Below are 21,600 nucleotides of genomic sequence, written 5' to 3' on the forward strand. Positions count from 1 at the left end.
TCCGGAAGGTTATGGAGGAGAAAAGATTGATATAATGGGTTATCGCTGGTTTAAATTGGAGTTTAAGAATCACCATTCGTATGGCAAATTGTACAACTCCAAAAAAGGTCCTTCTGTCCTTGGATGGAAAGACCAAAAAAATGTACACATCATTTTGGATCCGAACTCTGCTGAGCAGGTTTTGGTTATGGATGAGGGCACTAAAGTAGGTGAGAATATAGGCAAATTGAGATTATGTGTGGACTTGCGCCATTTGAACGAGAACATAGTGGTTGATCAATTTCCGTTGCCTAAAATAAATGAAATGTTAGCCCTGTTGGAAGGTGCTAAGTGGTTTTCCACAATTGATTTATCTGCCGCTTATCACCAGATCCCACAGTTTAAAGACAACAAGAAATTCACTATATTTATTACACCGCAGAGTTGTTTCCAATTCAAACGGATGCCTTTTGGTTTGGCGTCTGCTGCGGCCATTTTTCAACGTCTGATGCATCAATTATTTTCCAATATAAAAACACTAAATTTTTCCAAGATGATATTCCTATTTTCAGAAAAGATAAAATGGACCATGACAAAACTTTACATGAAGCGTTATCCATTTTAGAATCTAAGGGATTAACTTTTGAATATACAAAATGTACATTTGCCAGCGATAATGTCACTTACTTGGGACATGTTATTGACTGTAAGGGAATCAGACCTAAACCTAATCTCACTGATGCTATTAAGTGTGCTCCTGCTCCAAACTGTAAAGATGATGTTAGATCTTTCATTGGCCTTGCTGAATGCTGTTCCAAGTATATTCAGAATGTTGCCTCAAGAACATACATCATGGGTCCAATTGGAATTGAGCAGAAGTACAGGTACTTATGGATTTATTTTCAAGATGGTCTGTTGTCAAGGTTGTCAGCAGAGCAGATACAGATTCTGTTCTTCACTTTCTTGATCAATCGTTTCAGATGGAAGGTATTCCGTCTGTTCTTTTAAGTGACAACAGAGTACAGTTCTTGTCGAACAAAGCAAAGGAATATTTTAACAAATTTGAAATAAAACACAGAACTACGTCTTTATACAACCCGAACAGTATTGGTATGGTTGAGCGCTTTAATAGTTATAAAGAACCACTATTCAAATGTCTGTTAAACATGGTGATTGGGAAACTCAAGTTTTAAAAATGGTTTGGGCTGACAGGCTATCAACTTGTGATGCTACTGGTTAGCCACCTTTTGTTCTTATGCAGGGTAGAAATCCCAGAACAAAATTTACGCCTGGATGGTTATTTAAATCCAATATTGTGCATTGGTCAGAGGATACTGTTAGAGAAAGAGCTGATGCTCTTCAAACCAAGAGAAAGGATTGGTACGATTCTAAACATGGTGTGAAAGAGTCCAATATAACAGTTGGACAATGGGTTAGAGTGAAAAACCCTGGTAAAACATCTAAAGAAACCAGCAGTTTTTATGAACCTTTGCAAGTTGTAAAATGCTGTGCACCTTCTTCTTGCACAAATTTTGTACCCAATTTATTTGATTTTGATGACTCTTTGTTTAATGGCAGTCCTGTTAGCAATTCGGATGAGAATTTTCCTATTATGGCAAATAACGATGTTTTGGAGGATTCAATGGATCAAATGTCACGTAGTCCAGAAGTCGATACTGGAGGATCTTCTGTGTTAAATCAAGAGACACTTACTTCGGAGTCCAGACAGTCCAAGCGTGAAAAAAGACCTCCTCTTTGGTTAAAAGATTATATTTCTGAAAATGTTCCATTTTAATTTTGTATTTACATTTGTATGGATGGTATGTATACACTTATGCTTTATTGTTATTATCATTTTTCTTTAAGAATGGGGATGTGTTATGTTATACGTCAGCTCTTCCACCTTGCTGATTTCACGTTCCATACACTATGGAACGTGGAGCGAGTAAGTGGAGAAGAGTCAGTTACAACTTGGACATCGAGCTGAGAAGTTGTACTCTTGTACCCTGCCTGCTATTGAATACATTTACTACAAGATATTGCCTCCAGAGTCTTTATAACACGTGGCATGCCAAAACCTGCCAGACATCATCTAACAACAAATATTCTGGAATACTTATGGTTTGTGATTTTAGGGGTGCACAATTGGATAAAAAGAATTGTTTTTCCAAATGGGTAGCCTCTTTAATGGCTCCATAAGCACTCTGATGCCGTAATAAAGCATAACATAGCAATAAGTGACAATAGCATAATGCCAAGCTCATAAACCTATATCCTAGGAGGCTTTCTTGTTCCCTTGCTGAAATCCCACCTGACAAGCTTAATTTTCACAGAAATTATTGGAATCTCAAAACTAAAACTATAGATTCACTAGTACTTTGCGAAGTATGACTAAAGAACTAAAAATTCTCTTTAACATTCACTGGGGTGCCTCCAAATTTGTTATTTATGGAAAAAGAATTGCAGCATTAATTTATCAGAGCTACAGCCTTGATGGCTAGTGTTGCAGCTTAACAACTGTGAAAGCCACCAGTTGTAATAAGGGTGGCCTTTGGTGCAGTCAGACTATAAGTCTCAGGAATAAGGATTAACCTATAAGGCATTCAGTTTCATAAACATTCATTCCAGATGCAAACATTTTTGGTGCACCGCTAATCTTGTCCGTAGAGCAAAGCCCACCAGAGTCTCCAATCGGTAACACGTCAGATTCACATATAAAAACACAGAAAGATAACCGAGAACAGATGAAGAGAAGAAAAACTCAATTTTAGCCTATTTTGAAATTTTCACGATGGAAAAAAGTGACGCCGAATTTTAACCGCTTTACTTTAACACTCAGTGTGTTCATTGGTCTAGTTCTGAATCTCAGTATGTGTTGACAGATCAGAGAAAGTCTCAATTGGACAACTTGACATTATGAAAGCATCTTGTGCACAGCTTACATATTATTAACGATATGACAAGTGCACATTCCACACAACTCAGTTAGGTATTTTTCATTTATAACATTAGTACTAACTCTGCCAAGAAGTTGCTAGTGTGTGCATAGTTCAACAACAAACTAGAGTAAGCATTTTAGGTACAAGCCAGTATGTACAGTGTGTTAAGAGTACAAGCTTTCCACTCCTTCAATAAAGAAATTGAGTAAGCTACCATGGTTTTGCGTTAGTAGCATTTTTCTCTACGTCTCAAACATTGGTTAGAAGACACTAAGTCATTTAGGAAATTACAATACAATTCGCTAAGATCTGAACAATGGAGGACAGCCAATAATTTCCAGTACTAAGGTAATCCAAGCCTCCAGACAGAGAAATGAGGACTAGAGAAAAGGGTTGAAGAAACCAAACCAGCTAAAGCAATGAGAAAATAAAACTTGGATTCTTACACCCACCTCATTTTGAACAATGTTTGCAAAAGGGCTCACATCAACACATAAAGTGCATTAGTATCCAAGAAAAGCAATCGTTTGCTTCAAAATTGGACTTCAGAGAATGTACATAACATTAAATCAGAAACTAACTGTCAGTAACAACAAATCATACTTTACCTGTTGAGAAATTGAACGTTTGGGCCATTCCAAATATTCAATAGAAAGATGGAAGCTACAAATTTGGTACGGTGGGCGCAAGAATTCATTGGTCCTATTACTGGTTGAAGGACCATCAGCTACCAAAGCCTACTCATCCAAGTAGTAGAGGAAGTATTGAGCTGAATTATGGTGAAATAGAAAACTGCAAAAATGTAGCTCATGGGAATCTGTCATATTGGTCATTGCTTCTGCATTCTGGAATTTAACAAGTGGCCAATGTACAGCACGGGCACTTGTGATCTCATAATGCCTAGGAAATTTCAGCACAGGGCCAGCTGTCACCACTTCCAACAATGTTCAATTTACAATGCATATTACCAAACTTAACGTACTTAGGATTTTCCATGCTCTATATCCGTTGCCCAAAATTCTGCTTTACAGGTAAGAGAATTCGATATTAGGCTTTAAACAGCTCTTGGTTTACATTTTTAACTATATAGGTAATGTGTTTAGAGAGGTAAATGTATTATGCTTCAGACTCTGTATTAACAGCACAGATTTTCGTCTTTCAAGTCTACAGTGAAGACATTTTATGTTAAGTTCATGGCAGTTTTAAAAGTAATTCAGGAAATATTTAAAGATATGGAGGAACGCACAAAGACCAGGATGAGACATGTCAGCTACTTTCATTGAGACTACTTCCACCTGCCTAATTTATGTAATTGCTTTACCTGGAAAGTCATCATCTGAATGAATGTCATCTAGGTTTGAGTTATGGTTTGTCTCAAACACCAAGTCAGGACCAAACTGTTACTGTTGCTCTAGCCTTAGACTGAGTTATTATCCAAACTGCCAACCCTAAACAGAAACCTAAACCAAACTCTAACTTGAATACCACGCTACAATGAAATTCCCCTGGAACCCTATATGTTATTATTGAGCTCAAAGTCTACTCATCCTACCATCAATCCAAATGAATGTACACTCTGCACGGTCTAGCCCGAGATATGTAAAAAACCTAAAGACAAAAGTAAGGATACTCACTCAAGTCTTCAGTGTGAGGACCTATAACAATACACCGAGGAGAATGATCCTGAGATCGCAATAGAAGTGGCTTGTTAAACCCTACTGAGATCTGCCATAAACTGCGTAACAGGACTTTCCAGGCACATGCCCCCGGGGAGACATAGTTGAAGTAAGCAAGAATAAAGACCCAAGATTTTTGGGTAAGCCACCTCCAGGACAATAACATAATGCACAACTGCTGTTATGTGAAAGTACAATGTACAGTTCACTCAAGGAAGATCAGGTGCTGCCTCAAGTTTATTACTAAAAGGAATAAAGCATGGTTGCCAATACTAGATCTGATAAAGAGGGAGACTAAAGGTGACAAAGAAGAGAGGAAGATAGAGCAGTGTCAACAATCAAGAAGCGCTTTGGTTGGAAACATAGGGAATCACAGAAAGATGTATGGCTAGGGATGGTGCCGGGTGAACATGGGTCTATGGCCAACAAACGGGAAATTCCTTCTTGAATGAGAAAAAAATAACTTAAATTGGAAGACTTAGCTCTAGCGTCTACTCAGTTACAGGGGAATAAAAAGAGGTAAAGAAATCAGCCATTGCATTCTGTGCTTAATGGTGAACAACTCATTAAAACACATTAAGACCAATTACTTTCAGCAGCACACAGTGGATGCACAAGTGAGCCTTGACGTTCATTTGTGACCTTAGCTAATAAGTAGAGTTGCTAATTTCAAGTCAACAAAGCACCTTCTCTGGTGTAGATTTGACCTAGATCTATGTGGTGTATTGTATAACTGATGTCCGAGATACATGTCTCATAGCAGGAGTATGGAATTTAGCTGGATGGAAGTAGATAAAATGAAAATATGATGCACATGGAGTTTCACTGAGGCAGCTTCTTGAAAGAAGTGCAACTTGTAATGCTACTCTTTACACATCTGAGATGGCATGCAGAAGCCACATGAGTCTCCGCTTGAAGATTAGCAGTATGTACCAGAGAAGCACAGACCCAAAGTCAACAGTTCATCTACTGAAGAAGAAAAAAAAAAAAACTTTTCCTGAGCACCGCTAAATCAAATGAAAAGTTCAATACGGTAATATTTCGCAATATGTAGTATTTTACTCCTTGTTTTTATTCATTCTTGGCAGATGCACAGATAGAAGTGCCATTTGTTGAAGTAGCCAACACGTGTTCTGTTCTGATTACTATTCACCACTGACTTTCTCAGAGCTACAAACAGGATACATAAGGCACATATCGCAAAACCTGCTCAAAGTCTTGGCGTAGTTCAAATAATACTGCCAAAGTGTGAATAATACTTCTCAGCCCAATGTAAAGGAAGAGAGCCCAATGTCAAGGAATCTGTAGTGCAACAAGTCAACTGCGCTTTGACACAACCGTGCAGCCGTTCTGTTATTTAGTTTATCTACTAGGTTTTATGTTTTTAGGGGAGGGTGACCATGTGGAATAGAAGGGAGATACATTTGTACCAACTTTTAGAACCCTGAAAGTGCAATTCTGGACAAAATAGAATCACTTGACAGAAATGATGAGGAAACCATAGAATAAGGCACAGGAAAGGAAGAGTTCCACTTTGCTAATAAAGGGGTTCAAGGGGTGGGGGGGCTTGTTTGGGGAAATGTTACAGCTGATGCACTCATGTTGCTGCGATTGTCATGTGTTGATTCATTGAACTCGGTCCGACGGTGGTTATGTATAGCTGTGGGGTGTTGGGGGGGGAAGGTGTGGAGGTTGTTTGTTTGTTTTGGTCCCACACTGATGGGCGACAAGGGGTGGCTGGCAGCGCCGGTGCTTGGAGGCGGCCAGGACACTACAGCAGGGACTATGGCTAGTGGAGGGGGGTACAACCTTAAGATCCTTAGCTGGAATGTCAATGGGCTGGGGAATGGGCTTAAACGCACTATTGTCCTGCAGTTCCTTAAGCGATACCTCCCTGATATAGTATTTCTGCAGGAAACACACTTGATGGGGAATATGTGCCGGGCTCTCAATAGATGGGGATATGCCCTAGCGGTTCACTCCGGCTTCACCTCTGGATCGCGGGGAGTGGGGATACTGGTTCGCCATTCCCTGCCCCTGCACATTGACCACACTGAGCTAGACCCCCTCGGCCGTTTTGCGGGTCTGTCGGGGAGGTGGGCGGGTCGACGGGTTAACTTTGTCTCCATATATATCCCTCCCGGCCTGCAGCCACAGGCATACGTGGACCTGGGGAAACTCCTGATCTCCCTCCCTGACGGGCAGTTGATCATAGGGGGGGGGGGGGGGAGGGGACTTCAATGCCGTTGCCTCCGGCACCCTAGACAGGCACCCGCCCAGGGACACGCCCACGGGGCAAAGGTGGTTGGCGGATTTCAGCGACGCCTTTGGGCTCACAGACACCTGGCGGCTGCTGCACCCTGCGAGTAAGCACTTCACATTCCACTCCGGCCCGCACCGCTCTTTCTCCCGCCTGGACTACGTCCTGACCTCCATGCGGCCGGACATGCTCATCCGAGAGGCCTCCCTCCTGGCGCGGGGAATTTCTGATCATTCCCCAGTATACATACAGATCGCGCTGGGGAGTGGCCGGGGGGGGATGCGTCTCCCCCATACTCGCTTGGCGACTCAAGAATGAGGACCTGCGGGAAAAACTAACCAGCGCCATTTCGAGCTCAACATTGGGTCGACGGGCTCCGCGGTGACCCTGTGGGAAGCTTTCAAGGCGGTGTAGCGGGGGGAGGCCCTGTCGGCCATTGCTGGCGGCCGTAAAGAACGAGAGGCGCAGATCGCCTCGGTCGAGACGGACCTGCGAGCGTTGGAAGGGGCAGCATGCGCGGAGACGGAGCCGGGGGTGCACCATCGGCTCCGGCTCAAAACCGAAGAGTACAAAGAGCTGGTCACGCTCGCTGCTCAGACAGCCATTCAGCACAAGGTGGGCAAGCTGTACGACCAGGGAGATAAGGCAGGCAAACTTATTGCGTGGCTGGACAAAAAGCAGCGGGCCGCGACGGTGGTGCCGGTGCTCAAGACAGTGTTGGGCGCGACGCTCACGGAGCCTGCAGAAATTGTTGAGGAATTTGCAGGACACTTCCGGCGGGTTTACAGCAGGGGGTCGGACCGGCCGGGGGAAGACTCTGATGCCTTGCTGGCGGACATTCGTATGCCCTGTTTTTCGGAGGCCAACCGGGATGCCCTGGAGGCCCCCCTCGCCGCGTCCGAATTGGAACGGGCTATTGTGGACCTTAAACCGGGGAAAGCGCTAGGCCCCAACGGCTTGCCTATCGAGCTTTACAAGTTAAAGCCGGATGTCCTTAGCGTGCATCTCCTCCACATGTTCGAGGAGAGCGCAGCGGCGGGAATATTGCCACTCGATCAGCGCCTGGCGACTATAGTGGCCATCCCAAAAGAAGAGAGGCCAGGAGATGCCTGCTCCTCGTACAGGCCGATCTCTCTGCTGAACGCGGAGCCGAAAATCCTTGCTAAGGCCCTCGCGAACAGGCTCCACTCGGTACTCCCCAAGCTGGTCCACCCGGACCAGTCCGGCTTCATGCCCCTCCGTAACACGGTGCTTAACATCCGCCGCCTGCACGGGGTGCTGGGACGGTGTCACACGATTCAGGAAGACGCGGTGGTGGTGTCGCTTGACGCCACCATGGCATTCGACACCCTCAAGTGGCCATACATGCTGGCCGTCCTCCGAAAACTGGGATTTGGTCCGTATTTCGTTGGTTGGGTCCGCCTTCTCTACTCGGAGCCGCTGGCTCAAGTGGTAATTAATGGTAGGGTGTCTGAGGTGTTTGGCCTTGAACGGGGCACCAGACAGGGATGCCCGCTCTCCCCCCTCCTATTCGCGCTCTCACTTGAACCGTTGGCGTCATGGATCCGGCAGGCCAGCTGCATAACGGGGCTGCGGTGGGCGGAGGGCTGGGAGGACAAGATTTCGCTCTATGCCGACGATATCCTTCTCTATCTCTCCCACCCGCGGAAGTCTATTCTGGCGGCAATAGATATTTTTGTCAGCTTTGGGAAGAACTCCGGATTCCGCATTAATTGGGCTAAGTCGGTCCTCTATGTTCTCCACGGCGGTCCTCCCCGGCTCCCGGACGGTTGCCCGCTTGTAGTGGCGGAGGAGGGCTTTCGATACCTCGGAGTGTTTATCACACGGGATGGGCCTCTACGGTTTGAGAGGAACCTCATGCCACCGCTCCAGCGGTTCCAGCGCGATTCGACCTCATGGCGGCAGATGCCGTTGTCGCTGCTGGGTCGTGCGGCCCTTTTTAAAATGATGGCGCTCCCCAGATCTTTGTACGCTCTCCAAAACCACCCAGACCCGGTACCAGCCTTGTACTTTGCGGCGGTGGAGGCGGCGCAGCGGACCCTCCTGTGGTCGGGTACGCCCAGAATAGCGTTACGGAAACTTACGCTGGGGTGGTATGAGGGGGGAATAGCCCTCCCGGATATTCGCAAGTACTATTGGGCAGCTCACCTCTCGGCGATAAATCAGGGGACGTATTGCGACGGGAACGACCCGGGGTACGCGATGGACAGATGGCTGCTCCCGGGGGGGGGGGCTTCGAGGTGGCGCTATACTCCGGTTCGGGCAGACTCCACCTCACGGGGCCTACGAAGCATTCGGTTCACATATGGCACGCCGCGCACAGGGCGTTGGGCTGGTCTAACACGCTGACCCTGGCCACACCACTGTGGGCATCGGAGAGGTTGGGTAGCCTGCGTCACACAAAGGGGTTTCGCAGCTGGGATCTCATTGGGATCTCCCGGGTGGGGGACCTTTGGGGGCCAGGGGGGGGGGGGGGGGGTCAGATCCTTCGCCTATCTCCAGGACACTTACGACCTGGCGCCCACGGAATATTTTCGGTATCTGCAGGTCCGTCACTCCCTCCGAGCGAATATCCCTTCGGGCACCAGGCCCCCGCAGGCCTCCCCGTTGGAGGACAGGTTGCTGGATGGCCACATGCCAGAGCATGCCATCTCGCTCATATATAAGAAATTGATTAACAACCCCCCTGATCCTCTGGATTACCTGAAAGAGAAGTGGGTGGCGGATGGCCTGGAGATTGATGACGAGGAGTGGACCATCGCTTTGGCATCCCCTAGGGAAGTCGCAATCTCGGCTAGACTCCGTTTGGTGCAGCTTAAAATACTGCACAGGGTATACGTCTCCTGCACCAGGCTACAGGCGATGGGGTGGGGAGGGACTGTGCCGGCGGGGGTGCGGGGAGAGGGGCTCCTTCTTCCATGTTTTGTGGGAATGCCCTAGGGTGCAGCGGTATTGGAGGCGAGTAGTGTCCTGCATGGGTGAGGTATGGGAGACTCCTATTGGCACTGAGGCCAAGAGGTGCTTGCTTAACATTTGGGAGCCTACGGATTTGCCTCAGCGGGGAGACTCTGGGTTACGCTGGGGCAAATGGTTGCAAAGCGGAACATTGCTCGTCTGTGGGGAGCATCGACACCGCCTAAACTGGTGGACTGGCAAAACGATATGGACTGGTGCATGTTACAGGAAAAAGCGGTATATACGGCGCGAGGATGCCCGCGGAAGTGGGGGGAGGTATGGTCACTGTGGAACACCTTCCGGGGGGACATAGTTGAGCCTCCGCAGGCCCGGCTGTCTGGCCTCGAGATTCCGGTATAATCAATGGCTGGTGCCCGACCTCAAGCATATTGGTTTAGTCCTCCTGCTGTCTCTGTAGATTCCAGGTGCTGCGACACCCCAGATGTGAATGCTCTTTTGAGACCTGTCTTCTGTGACCTGCTTTTGTTATGTTTTGTCATAAAACCAATAAAAAAAAGATTTTACAAAAAAAAAAAATAATAATAATAAATAAAGGGGTTCAAGAAGACCAAAGACATACCGTGCAGAAAGCTTCAACTTCAGGCATAGAGAAAAATGCTGCACAGAGCTAGAGAAATGGAAGTGAGTGGGCAGAAATGTTCAGGGAAGATAGTGCCTGAGGTATGGTAACTGTACAGTGGAAGTTGCCTAGATTTCACAGTATCCTCATTACTTCCCTCTCCAAGCCACTCATTTAGCTGGTTCGACACGATCGCTTGCGATCTGTACTTGCTCTGGTACACAGCTTGAACAAAGGTATTAAAAGGCAAAGGAGAAGAGGACCATGTCTCGGTGACAAGAAAACAATATGGAAAAATGTCCGACAAGTAACACGCTTGAGGCCATAACGTACTGCATCTAATCTTTTTGCCATCAGGCAACACATGCCCCCAAGATCTCAGAGAAACTAGGAAACAAACACCAATGTGGAAGATTCCAGCATATTCCAGAAATTGAACAAGGAACAGAACAGGGTTCCTGATTTTTTCTCAAATCCCACAACAACGCCGTTCTCCCCACAAAGTACAGTATAACACATTCAGGCGTTGCTGGTTGTCCCTATTGATTAGTCTTGACCATTCTAATATGTAGATTGCTTGTGCCCAGTTCCATTGCATTCTTTCCCATTCGAATTTTGACTGGGATTGGACTGTTATAGATGCTACTGTCTTATTCTGTGAGGGTCCTCTATATTCCACTTTATCACGCCTGGCCACCCCACGGAACCCCTTACTTGCTTCTTCACCGCTTAAAAACATTATAGCTATATTTTAGGGCAATCCTATTTTAAAGAACAAAATATCAAATTGGGGCACTAGGAATTGTGCAATTACTTCAAAAAGAACATTTAATACTGACCTCAAAATAACCTTCTTAGGGCACGTGGCACACTACACTTTTCCATAGCCGTTATTTGCTAAATAAAACTTTTACCTATTTCGGCGATTTATGGCTATAATAAAAGCACTAGACGGAATAAATCGACATAAACCCCTTGCAAATATTACTTTAAGTATTGAAGGTGTGACAAATTACGCTATTTAATTAAAAGGTAGGGAACAATTCACTCACTTTTTTCTTGAAAGTATTTAAAGGATAAAAACAAGAAGAATCAGTTCTACCACAAGTAGCACCAAGAATTAGAATCTGAAATGTGAAAATTAACAATGTATTACATCAAGTGCTTTTTTGTGTGTAAATCAGGGCTGTTGCGCCATCCAGCCGTCCTTATACACGAACAGTTTCCTTTTATTTTTTATTTTTTTTATTTTATTTTTCCTTTTTACAGTGGTGGAAAAGGGATTGACGATTTAAGCTTCATGAAAACAAATACAAAGATGTATACAGTAGATTAAAAATAAAAAAAACAGCATAGGAAAAGGAAATACATGACAGTTGATGATAAAAAACAACTTATTAGTTTACTAGCCAATCCTGGAATGGGGCCCAGTTTTTAGCAGCAATTAAACGTCTTCTCCTTCCCTGAAACTTACGTACAGCAGTTTCCAGTTTAAACCAAGCCAACATCCTGGCCTGCCAATGAAAGAAAGTTGGAGGTTGAGGATTTATCCATATAGAGGTAATACAGAGTCTAAACATTGCCATTGCAATGAACAAAAAGGAATGAAGATATCTTGATCTGGTAGTATCCTTAGCATATTGATAGCCTGTAATCACCAGTTCAGCGGAAATTTTAATTGAAGAATGGGTTATCTGTGTGAGAAACGTTTCAATTTGATTAATAAAGACTGATAGTTCAGGGCAGTCAAAGAACATGTGAAGAGAATCCGCAGATGGAAATTTACACCTTGCACATGACAGAGTTATAGCCCCAGGAGCGATCCCCCATCTGGCTAATTTGGCTGGGGTATAATAAAGATTAAACATAGCCATATAGCTTTGAGTACGAAGAGTACCAGAAACAAAAACCGTCTTGGCTAGCATTAGTGGTACCTTTAGATCTATAGTGGGTACCCCGAATTTGACCGCCCATTTGTTATTGAAATTCGAGAGATCATCTGATAGTCGGGACAACAGAGTTTGATACAATATGCCAATTTTAGCTTGTTTTGTAACCAATTCAAATATCAAAATCTTTTCAGTTTCCTACATCTGTTGTCACCATCCTAATTTCTTGATGACATTAGTATCATCCAATGCAGGGAATCACCAGGAAAGCCCTAGTCCTACCTAGCCTGTGGAATGTTCTGGGACTTGAGCAGAATCTGCGGGTAGAGCCAGTTGGGTGGCTAAGCTGTTCTTCTATGCTGCTACTTAATAAACCCACTGTCAAGAATTCAAGGCCTCTTCTAATCATTAAAGAAGGAACCTACTTTTCAACACTGGCGACGAGGATGGGAGAAGGACAGCTCAACTTCATATCTCATTTTTCCTTTCTGTGCTTCTAGGACACAACCGCATATGCTTCTGTGTTCTCCAACAAGAGCAACATTTTTTAAATCATGGACTTTGTATCATTTGCTACTAGTTATCATCTATCATCCTCCTCTCTGATGGACTTAGATGAAGAATTGTCATCTCTCAACCTCTGTGCTGGATTAAGAGAAAGAAGTGTGTATCGTTTGAATTAGAGCCCTCCAGTACATTTTCAAAACTCTAAACTCGTTTCTACTTTAAGCATTTTGGGCTGGACCCCTGTGGAGCTCTTGACGTCTTTGCCGGCATTGGTTAGCATTAACTCTTTTTCTTATGGTCTTGATGGCAACATTATGGTCAAAAGGAGCGGAGTGTAGGTACTCAGTCACTGAAATGGAGGCTCTTGCGGTCCAATGGGCTGTCAAGAAATTGAAGAAGTTCTTGTGGGGCACTTCTCTCATGATTAAAGACGGACCACAAACCTTTGTGGAGGTTTATACCAAAAAGGGCCTTGATTTCATCTCTCCCAAAAAGGGCCTGGATTTCATCTCTCCCAGAATATCCAAGTGAGTTGTTAGTCTGCAAGGATTTAGCTTTTGTGTGAAGTTTATTCCCAGTTCTGAGAACATTGTGGCTGACACGTTATCTAGGTTGGTCCCTGTGGCCAATTTGTAACCTCAGAGGGATTTGGCATCCAATAAATCTACGGATTTTGGGGCTTATTTATAAAGGCTTTGCGCTGTCGGTATGTCACTTTTTCCCATTGTAAAAGTGACCCACTGGTGGCGCAAGGCCTTCAGAAATAAGGCCCTTTGTTTGTGAGATTGACTACAAAGTCATTTCTGAGGAAGGGTGGCGAAAAGCTGCTGTTGAGGAGGAGGAGTTCCTTCAAGGCATCCTGAAAATTATTTGCGCAGGTTGGCACCATAAGGAGCAAGGACGCATACTTTGTAAAGATTCTTGGTGTGCGAGAGACCAATTGCCTTCTAGTGAAGTAATGTTGTGGGGAGGTAATAGGTTGGTTCCTCCATTTACTTTACGTAAGAAGCTGCTGGATCTTGCACTTAAATCTCATCTAGGAATTTCAAAAACTAAGGAGAGATTGGGGTTTACTTACTGGTGGCCTGGCATGGATATCTAGGTTGAACGTTTGGCGAGAGAAAGTGTTCAAAGCTCTTTGAGTGAGAAAAGTATTAAATCTAGAACTCACCCCATGGGTGTCCATACATGTCCGAGTGGTCCCTGGAAGGACATTGCTTTGGACATTATGGGTTCTGTACATGGTGATGGCCAGGATACCTACATCAGTGTAGTGATGGATCTTTTCTCCAGGTGGCCTGAAATAAACTTCTCTAGGGGTGTGGACAGGAAAACTGAAATTAACTTCCTGAAAGTGTTGCTTACAAAAGAGGGTTTGCCAGAAACGCTGCTAACTGATAATTGTATGCAGCTTGTTTGATGGAGGATTTTCTCCTGGGGTGTGGGTTTCTTAAAAAAAAAAAAAAAATGCGCCCTCTATCATCCTGAATCGAATGGAACTGTGGAAAGTTTCAACAGGGTCAAAGAAACCATCTCGCTGGCAAAGAGCAACTTTCTCAATTGGAAGAAAGAGGTTTCCAAGAGGGGTGGTGTGTACAGGTTCTCACCTCACACAACTACAGGAAAGTCTCAGTTTTTCCGGTTTTGTGGAAGGAATCCAGATACGTTCTTGGAACCTCCTTGGGTGAATAAGTTTCTCTCTGATAAGCGTGTCAATACTGACACTCATTACTGGAAAAAGAAGGAAGATGTGAAATATAAGAATAGCAAAATGCATTACGATTTGAGACATGTCGTCAAGGACAAGAAGGTTGCTGTGGGAGATTTTGTGATAATTAAAAAGCCTGGATGGTGTGTTACTGTATCTAAGTTTTCTAAACCGCTGAGGGTTATTAACATTTTTGATAATGCCATCAAAACATCCGATCATAGGGTGTGGAATCTTGGCAGAGTTGTTGTGTGCAGGGGAGAAGTTGGGGGAATGACCGGGGTGATGGTGATTGTGTGAACGATGAGGAAATCTGCAATGAGAGTGATGTTTTTTCTCAGGAGAGAAACCCATGCTCCCCTATATTTGGATGACTATGTTGTGTAAATCTGCACCTCTTGCTTTACACTAGTTTTCTTTATATTTGTTATGTGACATGTAATCTTATGTTTTCTAGTGTTGTTTTTGAGCTATTGTTCTTTTATGATTCTGTATTAGTGAGGGAGATATGTGGTAATGTGCTTCAGCATTGTCTCAGCATTACTTCAAATGTCCTGGTTCTAGAATGCTTGCTAGTCCTAGCCTGTAGAATGTTCTGGGACTTGAGCAGAATGTGTGAGCAGAGCCAGAAGGGAGGCTGAGCTGTTCTTCTATGTTGAAACTTAATAACCCCATTGTGAAGAATTCAAGGCCTCTTCTCATCATTAAAGAAGGAACCTACTTTTCAACAGTGTGCTATAACGTATGATTGACATATAATGACTTGAAACTGAGAACCATCCTCACATATGTAGAATGTGATCTTATTAGAAACTACAAGACTTACGTAATGCATGCACTAATGTTACACGTATATGCATTTTAATGTTTTAGTTATACTTACAGATGATTAATTTAAAGGATTACTGAAGGGTACATGTAATTTAATCTCTAATACATTAGAGCCTTATAAGTCACTTATGTTTAATGTGGACACGCATATTTTATGTGCACCATTGAAGCTAATGTTTAAGTTGTCTTTACTATTTAGGCCTTTATTTCCATTTTCTCCTGAAATGACAATGCAGGGATTCTCAGGCATTGCTAGTTTAGAATAGAGACATTACTGTACAAACGATAGAGGGAAAAGAGTCTGAGAATTAGACCTTGACGAAGGTATATGGAGAAACTGAGCGCCAACTGAAAGCCCCATAGAACAAATGTTGCAATCCATGTGTGTGTGAGAAAGATGTTGGTCCCATGCCGATTGTGGGATAACTTGATAATGTTGCAGTCTGCAACTTGGGAATTTGAGGGGGAACAATGGACCCCTAATGAGGAGGGGTACAATGGGTGGTACCTATGGACTTTGGGCAATATGGTGTTTGCCTCAGACTATTCAGAGACTTGCTTCAGAACTTTCGCAGAAACTCTTCTGACTTTTTACCCCACTGGCATCACAGGCAACTTCTTTCCTGATTTCATGCTGAACTATGGGCAGACATTCCTTGATTCCCCAATAATTGAAAGGACTGAGGTTTAGAACTTGATGTTTTCTTTTGATTCTTAACTTAAGTGTGGCTTAGGCGAACACTGGTTCATACCCATAGAAGACTCTTGACCAAGCTTCTGATATGCTAATACTTTCTTGTTGGATATCTCTTTGTTCTGTCCTGACTTCCTCATGGAAACTCCCTGATTGGGAACTCTTTAGTACCTACCATCCCCTGGACTTCCAAATCAGAGAATAATGTATAGGCAAGACAGTCTTGGATATTTTCTGAGCACCAGATTCGGAAACTCCTCTTCCTGTATGGAATTTCTTGTTTGCTTGATACTAGTCCGTCCCCATTTCTTTAGGATAGGACTTCCAGTTGCTATTCTGCATTTGAACAGCGTGGTCTTACGCACTGTGTATTTGAAATGTATTATTAATTTCCAACAAACCTTCTTGAAACTTGGCTACTGATTTCTGGTCCTCACTGTGTAGCCAAATGGGTTGCACTGTTAATTGAAATTTGATTGAATGTAAATTTCAACTCCCCTCACCTCTCAGTCAGATTTAAAAGATCAGTAGGAGGACTAATGGTAAGCAAGTGGGCGTAGAAAATGCTGTAACACTTCCACTTGATTGATTGCTTCTAGTCACCAAACCACACTTGTTTGGAACTACACACCTGCCCAACCACTACTTCAAGTCGGTCAGCATCAGAAGTACCCTATGTAAGTTGTGTTTTGCAGAGAATTTTACTTTTCTTTTATCTCACCTACATGGCTCTTGAAGCGGCCTAGAACATCAGAAAACACTCATATGATTCTCTTATTCCGGCACATTCTGCCTTCCTAACAGATATACTTTTAGGAACCCGGGGCTTTTGAATACATAAGATCCTGTGTCTATCCCACAAATCGCACAACTGCTCACAGCCACTTAGACCTAAGACTTACACTTTTGCCCGATAAATAAATGAGTACTCGGCCCATAACTAACAATTTTAACAGACCCGTCACCATAATAATGAATATTCTGATCAACTGGGGTAGATTAGAAACTAAAACCTCCCTTGGGAAAAATTTTCAACCCCAGACTGCAGGAGGCTGCTGGTTTTCGCACCTAAAACCAAACTCCTTTATGTGCTATCATTTGTCAAAACCCCCTACTAGCAGACGTACTCCCGGCCACTACTGCACACCCAACTGATAAGTGCATGCCCAACTAGCACCTACTCCTCTGTCTATCTACTTAACCCTACCCACAGCTTTTACTCCTAAATTGCAATATGACATACCACCACAGGAATTGGCTCATGCAATTATTAACCACCTTTGTGTGATTACCCACGCCACAACAAACCTGCGTCTTATTGCGCCTTTTTGTTCTTACTATCCCAGCTTTAACTCTTCCCCAATGTTCTTAGTATTACCCTCGAATTTAAGTGGGATAAAGAAACGGGGGGGGGGGTCTGTCTAAAATGGAAGTGGTCAATGTAATTAAGGGCGTGGCTTAAAACTATGTAAGCTAAAAATCTGTGCTTAGCATAGTGTGCCACGCGACTGGTATTTTGCTGCTTCTGTCACTGCATCCACATATATAATACAGCAAGTAACATTACACCTACAACAAGCCAAGACTATTGGCTTGGTCAATGGTTGTTAGTTGCATTAACAACAACTATGGGGTATTGTTATATCAAATATTGAAAACACTTCCGTTTTGAAATGAGATTGTGAAATAACTTCACGATTCTACTTGATTTTACATCAAAGGCTGTGAAGGGTGGTACTCGGGCCCAGTTCTAGCAGGGGGGCCGGATGGGACAGGCACACCCAAACATGACCTTTGGCCCACCCAGTCATGGAGGAGGCCATGGAAAATGCACCTGTTAAGTGCTTTCTCCATTTCAACTCGGAACGTTGCAATGTTTTTTCACTGTCTTTAAAACAGAAATTGGGCAGTGTGTCTCAGGGGTGGAGGTGGGCGAGCCAACATATTAACAGGGAGAGCCCCAGAGCAGAGTTAAGGCCCATGCACGCGCGGAGTCCTGAAAATGTTTAATATGTAAAGCATGCAACAAACATCACAAGATATGATATAGTCTCTTCAATATTTAAAAAAAAAAATCTTTAATACATGGAAGCTTTGACATTAATATGTCACAATTTAGCACTGCACTGATAACTAATGGTAATTATCTAGACTTACCTCAGAACTAATTACCCAAGCCAAGAACCTTCAGCTCATCCTTGACTGCAAACTCTACATCACAGCCCAAGTCAACGCCATCAGTACGTCATGCTTCCACATACTAAAAATGCGGAGGAAGCTTTTCAAATGGCTCGCAGTAAACATGCAGAAAACCATCAGCCACACTCTTGCCACAGCAACCTAGACTACATAACACCCTCTTCGCTGGGATAAACATGCATCTCATTGGAAGGCTGCAGAACATCCACAAATTAGCAGCCAGAATCACTCCCAACCTCTCACAACACTTGCACTTCTCACCTCACCTCAAAGAGCTACACTGGCTACCCATACCTAAACAACCACATTTCAAACTCCTCACCCAAACTTTTAAGGTCTTCTGGCCCAGAATACCCAACAATATCATCTGTTTTTTTCAAACCTTCCAGACACCTCAGCTCGGCAAGACTCCTACTTGCTCACAACCCATCCATATGGAAAACCAGATCCGGCCAGAGGTTGAGCCTTCTCCTACTTTACTCCTAAAGCATGAAATGACGTACCGTTACTCAACCGACCCTCCTCTTCATTTCTTGAATTCTACAAGAAGCTGAAGACCTGACATTTCGAGTAACCACAATAGGCTCTATGTTTGAATAATCTCACAGCTACTCAGCACCAGGATGCCCGCCTGGGTGAAAGTCGCTTTACAAACAAACATAACTTGACATGACATGGTCTGAGAGAAGCAAATGCACTTCATGGAGCATTCAGTTCAAACGGGTACAAAAAGGAGCCATGGCTGGAGTATTGTGTTAGTCTGGGTGATTGCTTTCATTTCCCATGTTGTGTGTCTGTTTGCCTCTACACCCACATTCATGATATAGACTGGCTAGGAGGCAAAATGATTACCTCGTTGGTGTGAAGTCACGCCCCATGCAAATGAGGGAACATTCTTTGAAAATAGCACTGGCTATACATGCGTGCCTGCGCTTCAGTATTGTAGAAGAGGCTGCACAAGCATCTGTGGTCTCGTCAGTCCCCGGGCACTCTTTGTAATACGGCCCCAGAAGGTTACCTGTTTTACTGCAATGAATGGTTTTGCACTTCTCAGGTATGAAAACTGCTCTTAGTTGTCAACAATACTGCTTTTTTTTTCCAAATGTGTTGATGTTTTTTTTTTTTTTTACTTTATTCAATGAAAGTACACCACAAAAGAATAACATGAAAAGAAACAATTACAAAGTTCACAGCATGCACAGAAATAGGTGTTGGGGGAAAATTGCAAGGAGGAAGTAGCCTGTTGTCCTAATGTGAAATGTCAAGACTTAGGTGTGGTAACAGGGACCTCCTTTTCCTTGACCAATATTAGAATCTGCTTGTAATCCAAATGCTTCTGTTGATGCCTGGCCTGCTGGAATTTATAAGGGTTGAGGCAGCTGAGTTTAGACAACACCTCTTACTCTCAAATAACTCTCTAGATGCACTGTGTACCTGTTTGGAAGAAGAGATGATGTAATCTTGGACTTTTAGGCTACCTCCAGAATTGATAAAAATTGGACCCACATTGACCCACCCGAACGTACCCTTGGCCCATCCACATGAAAATTCCTGGAACCGGGCCTGGTGGTACTGCTGTAGAGTTAAAGGTTTTGTTTTTCACCCTGAGAGTGAGGAGAAAATGAAGAGCACGATTGAGACCCGTCTCAACTCCTGCTTTTTAGAACTGCTCACCGACAGGGTCTGGCCCACTTAAAGCCCTGGTATTACTTAAGTTGGTGCCCCAACTGGTATTATGTACTCGCTCGTGGCGTGTTTACTCTTTGTTTACAAACTCCAGGAAAGTTACTTAGATCGTACTGCTTGTCCCTATCCACCAATTACCCTCTGGATGTATAGCTCACCGGGCCTGCCATGTAATTGTAAATTGTATTTATATAGTGCGTATTGCCACTGAGAAGGCGCACGCGGTCATTTAGCCACTGACAGTGATTTTCCTTGTTGTGCCCCAGCTGTACGTGGCTTCTGGTTTGGTTAGTTTCCGCAACCCCTGTCCTTCGTATACACAACCCTATTCACTTACCACGCCCGTAGCCCTGGGTGTGCTTGGCGAAGCTCCTCACCACGGCCTCCACTGCCTCCCGGAGAACGGCAGGGTTGCCTGGGCTCCCGGGGGTGCAGACCCCTAGAAGGCCTGGTGGGGGCGGAGGAGCAGAGGCATGCCCCAAAGTGCCCCCGGTGACTCCCGGCCGAAGCAAGCTGGACGAAGGGGAACGTAGGGGCAGCCCTACCCCCGGCTGTAGACGCTGGGCCCGCACAGACTCCATAGAGACCCACCGCAGTCTGCCTCTGCCCCAGATAACGGGTTCCGAAGAAGCAACTGTCGCTCACCACAGATGGTGGGCGGATTCCACCAGCCAGCCAATCGTAAGAAAGCCTGGAGCAGCAACCCACACATGTTCGAGAAAACAAGCCGTCACTCAAAGCGTAAAATGGGTGGAGCTACACGTTTTAAGCAGACTACACTTTTTATTGTTTTCAATCTCATAACAGAACTCCACCCGAAGGTAGTGTGCGCTTTACATGAGCATCAGTTTATATCACATAAGGTCATAATTAATATTTTTTAGGCACGGAGAGATTACAGTGAATTGCCTAGAATCACAGGAGGTTGAGTCAACGCCGAGTGGAAATCTGAATTACCAGTTTGTGTAGTTTTATTTTTATGGCAGATTTATATAGCGGGAACTCGACCCGAAGGTACTGGAGCGCATTACATGAGCACCAGTTACCTTGCACAAGGACACATTCATGTTGTTTGGTAGGCACAGGCAGATTGAGTGATTTGCCCAGAATCACAGGAAGCTGTGCCCTTGCTAAGGCTTGAACATTGTTCCCCAGCTCCCAAATCGTCGGAAGCTCTGACTGTAAGGCAGCTCACATCCTTAAGATCGCATCCTCGCTGTACATTCCATGAGAGGAGCAGAATCCAAATATGGCAGTGTTTAAATTGTAAAATATTAAGTGCCAGGGCTCTGACCAGGTGGCCACTGCAGCTTGCACCACTCATCCCCCTTGTCATCGCTGCCAAAACAACTACTAACCAACTCTCTCACCTGTGAATGCGACAGTTCAGATTATTCCAGGTCCCCAAAGCTAATGGAATGGCTGAGGAGGCAGGTATTAGCAATATTAATGTAAATTGAATTCCTAAACAACCATTGTTCTGCTCATCTCTAAATTAGAGGAGCAGCGCCACCATGTGGTAGACTGTTCTAAGTTTGGTGTTAACAATTAGGTGCCGGTGCCGAGCACCGGAAACTAATTAAGTGCCCGTGCTGAGCACCAGAAAGCACCGGCTAAATTAAGCACTGAAGTAAGGGCTAGTAAGTTGGTGTTGCATTGACCTACTCTGAGCCTGA

At 44.4% G+C, this 21,600-nt stretch overlaps 1 protein-coding gene across 2 annotated transcripts in view; it reads right to left on the reverse strand.

Moving 5' to 3' along the window:
- Positions 1 to 20,572, reverse strand: part of LIX1L (limb and CNS expressed 1 like) — a 125,980-nt gene extending 105,408 nt beyond the window's left edge. The window contains exon 1 of one of the 2 annotated variants that reach the window (XM_085639104.1): positions 20,262 to 20,570. In XM_085639104.1, coding sequence (XP_085495230.1) covers positions 20,262 to 20,505 — 244 coding nt within the window. In that variant the 5' untranslated portion in view covers positions 20,506 to 20,570. Of the gene's footprint in view, positions 1 to 20,261 lie in introns of both variants that reach the window. The other variant, XM_085639105.1, reaches the window with a different exon arrangement.
- Positions 20,573 to 21,600: the final 1,028 nt, after the last annotated feature.

The sequence above is a fragment of the Triturus cristatus genome, chromosome 12 (genome assembly GCF_964204655.1).
Source record: "Triturus cristatus chromosome 12, aTriCri1.1, whole genome shotgun sequence".
Classification (NCBI taxonomy): Eukaryota; Metazoa; Chordata; class Amphibia; order Caudata; family Salamandridae; genus Triturus; species Triturus cristatus.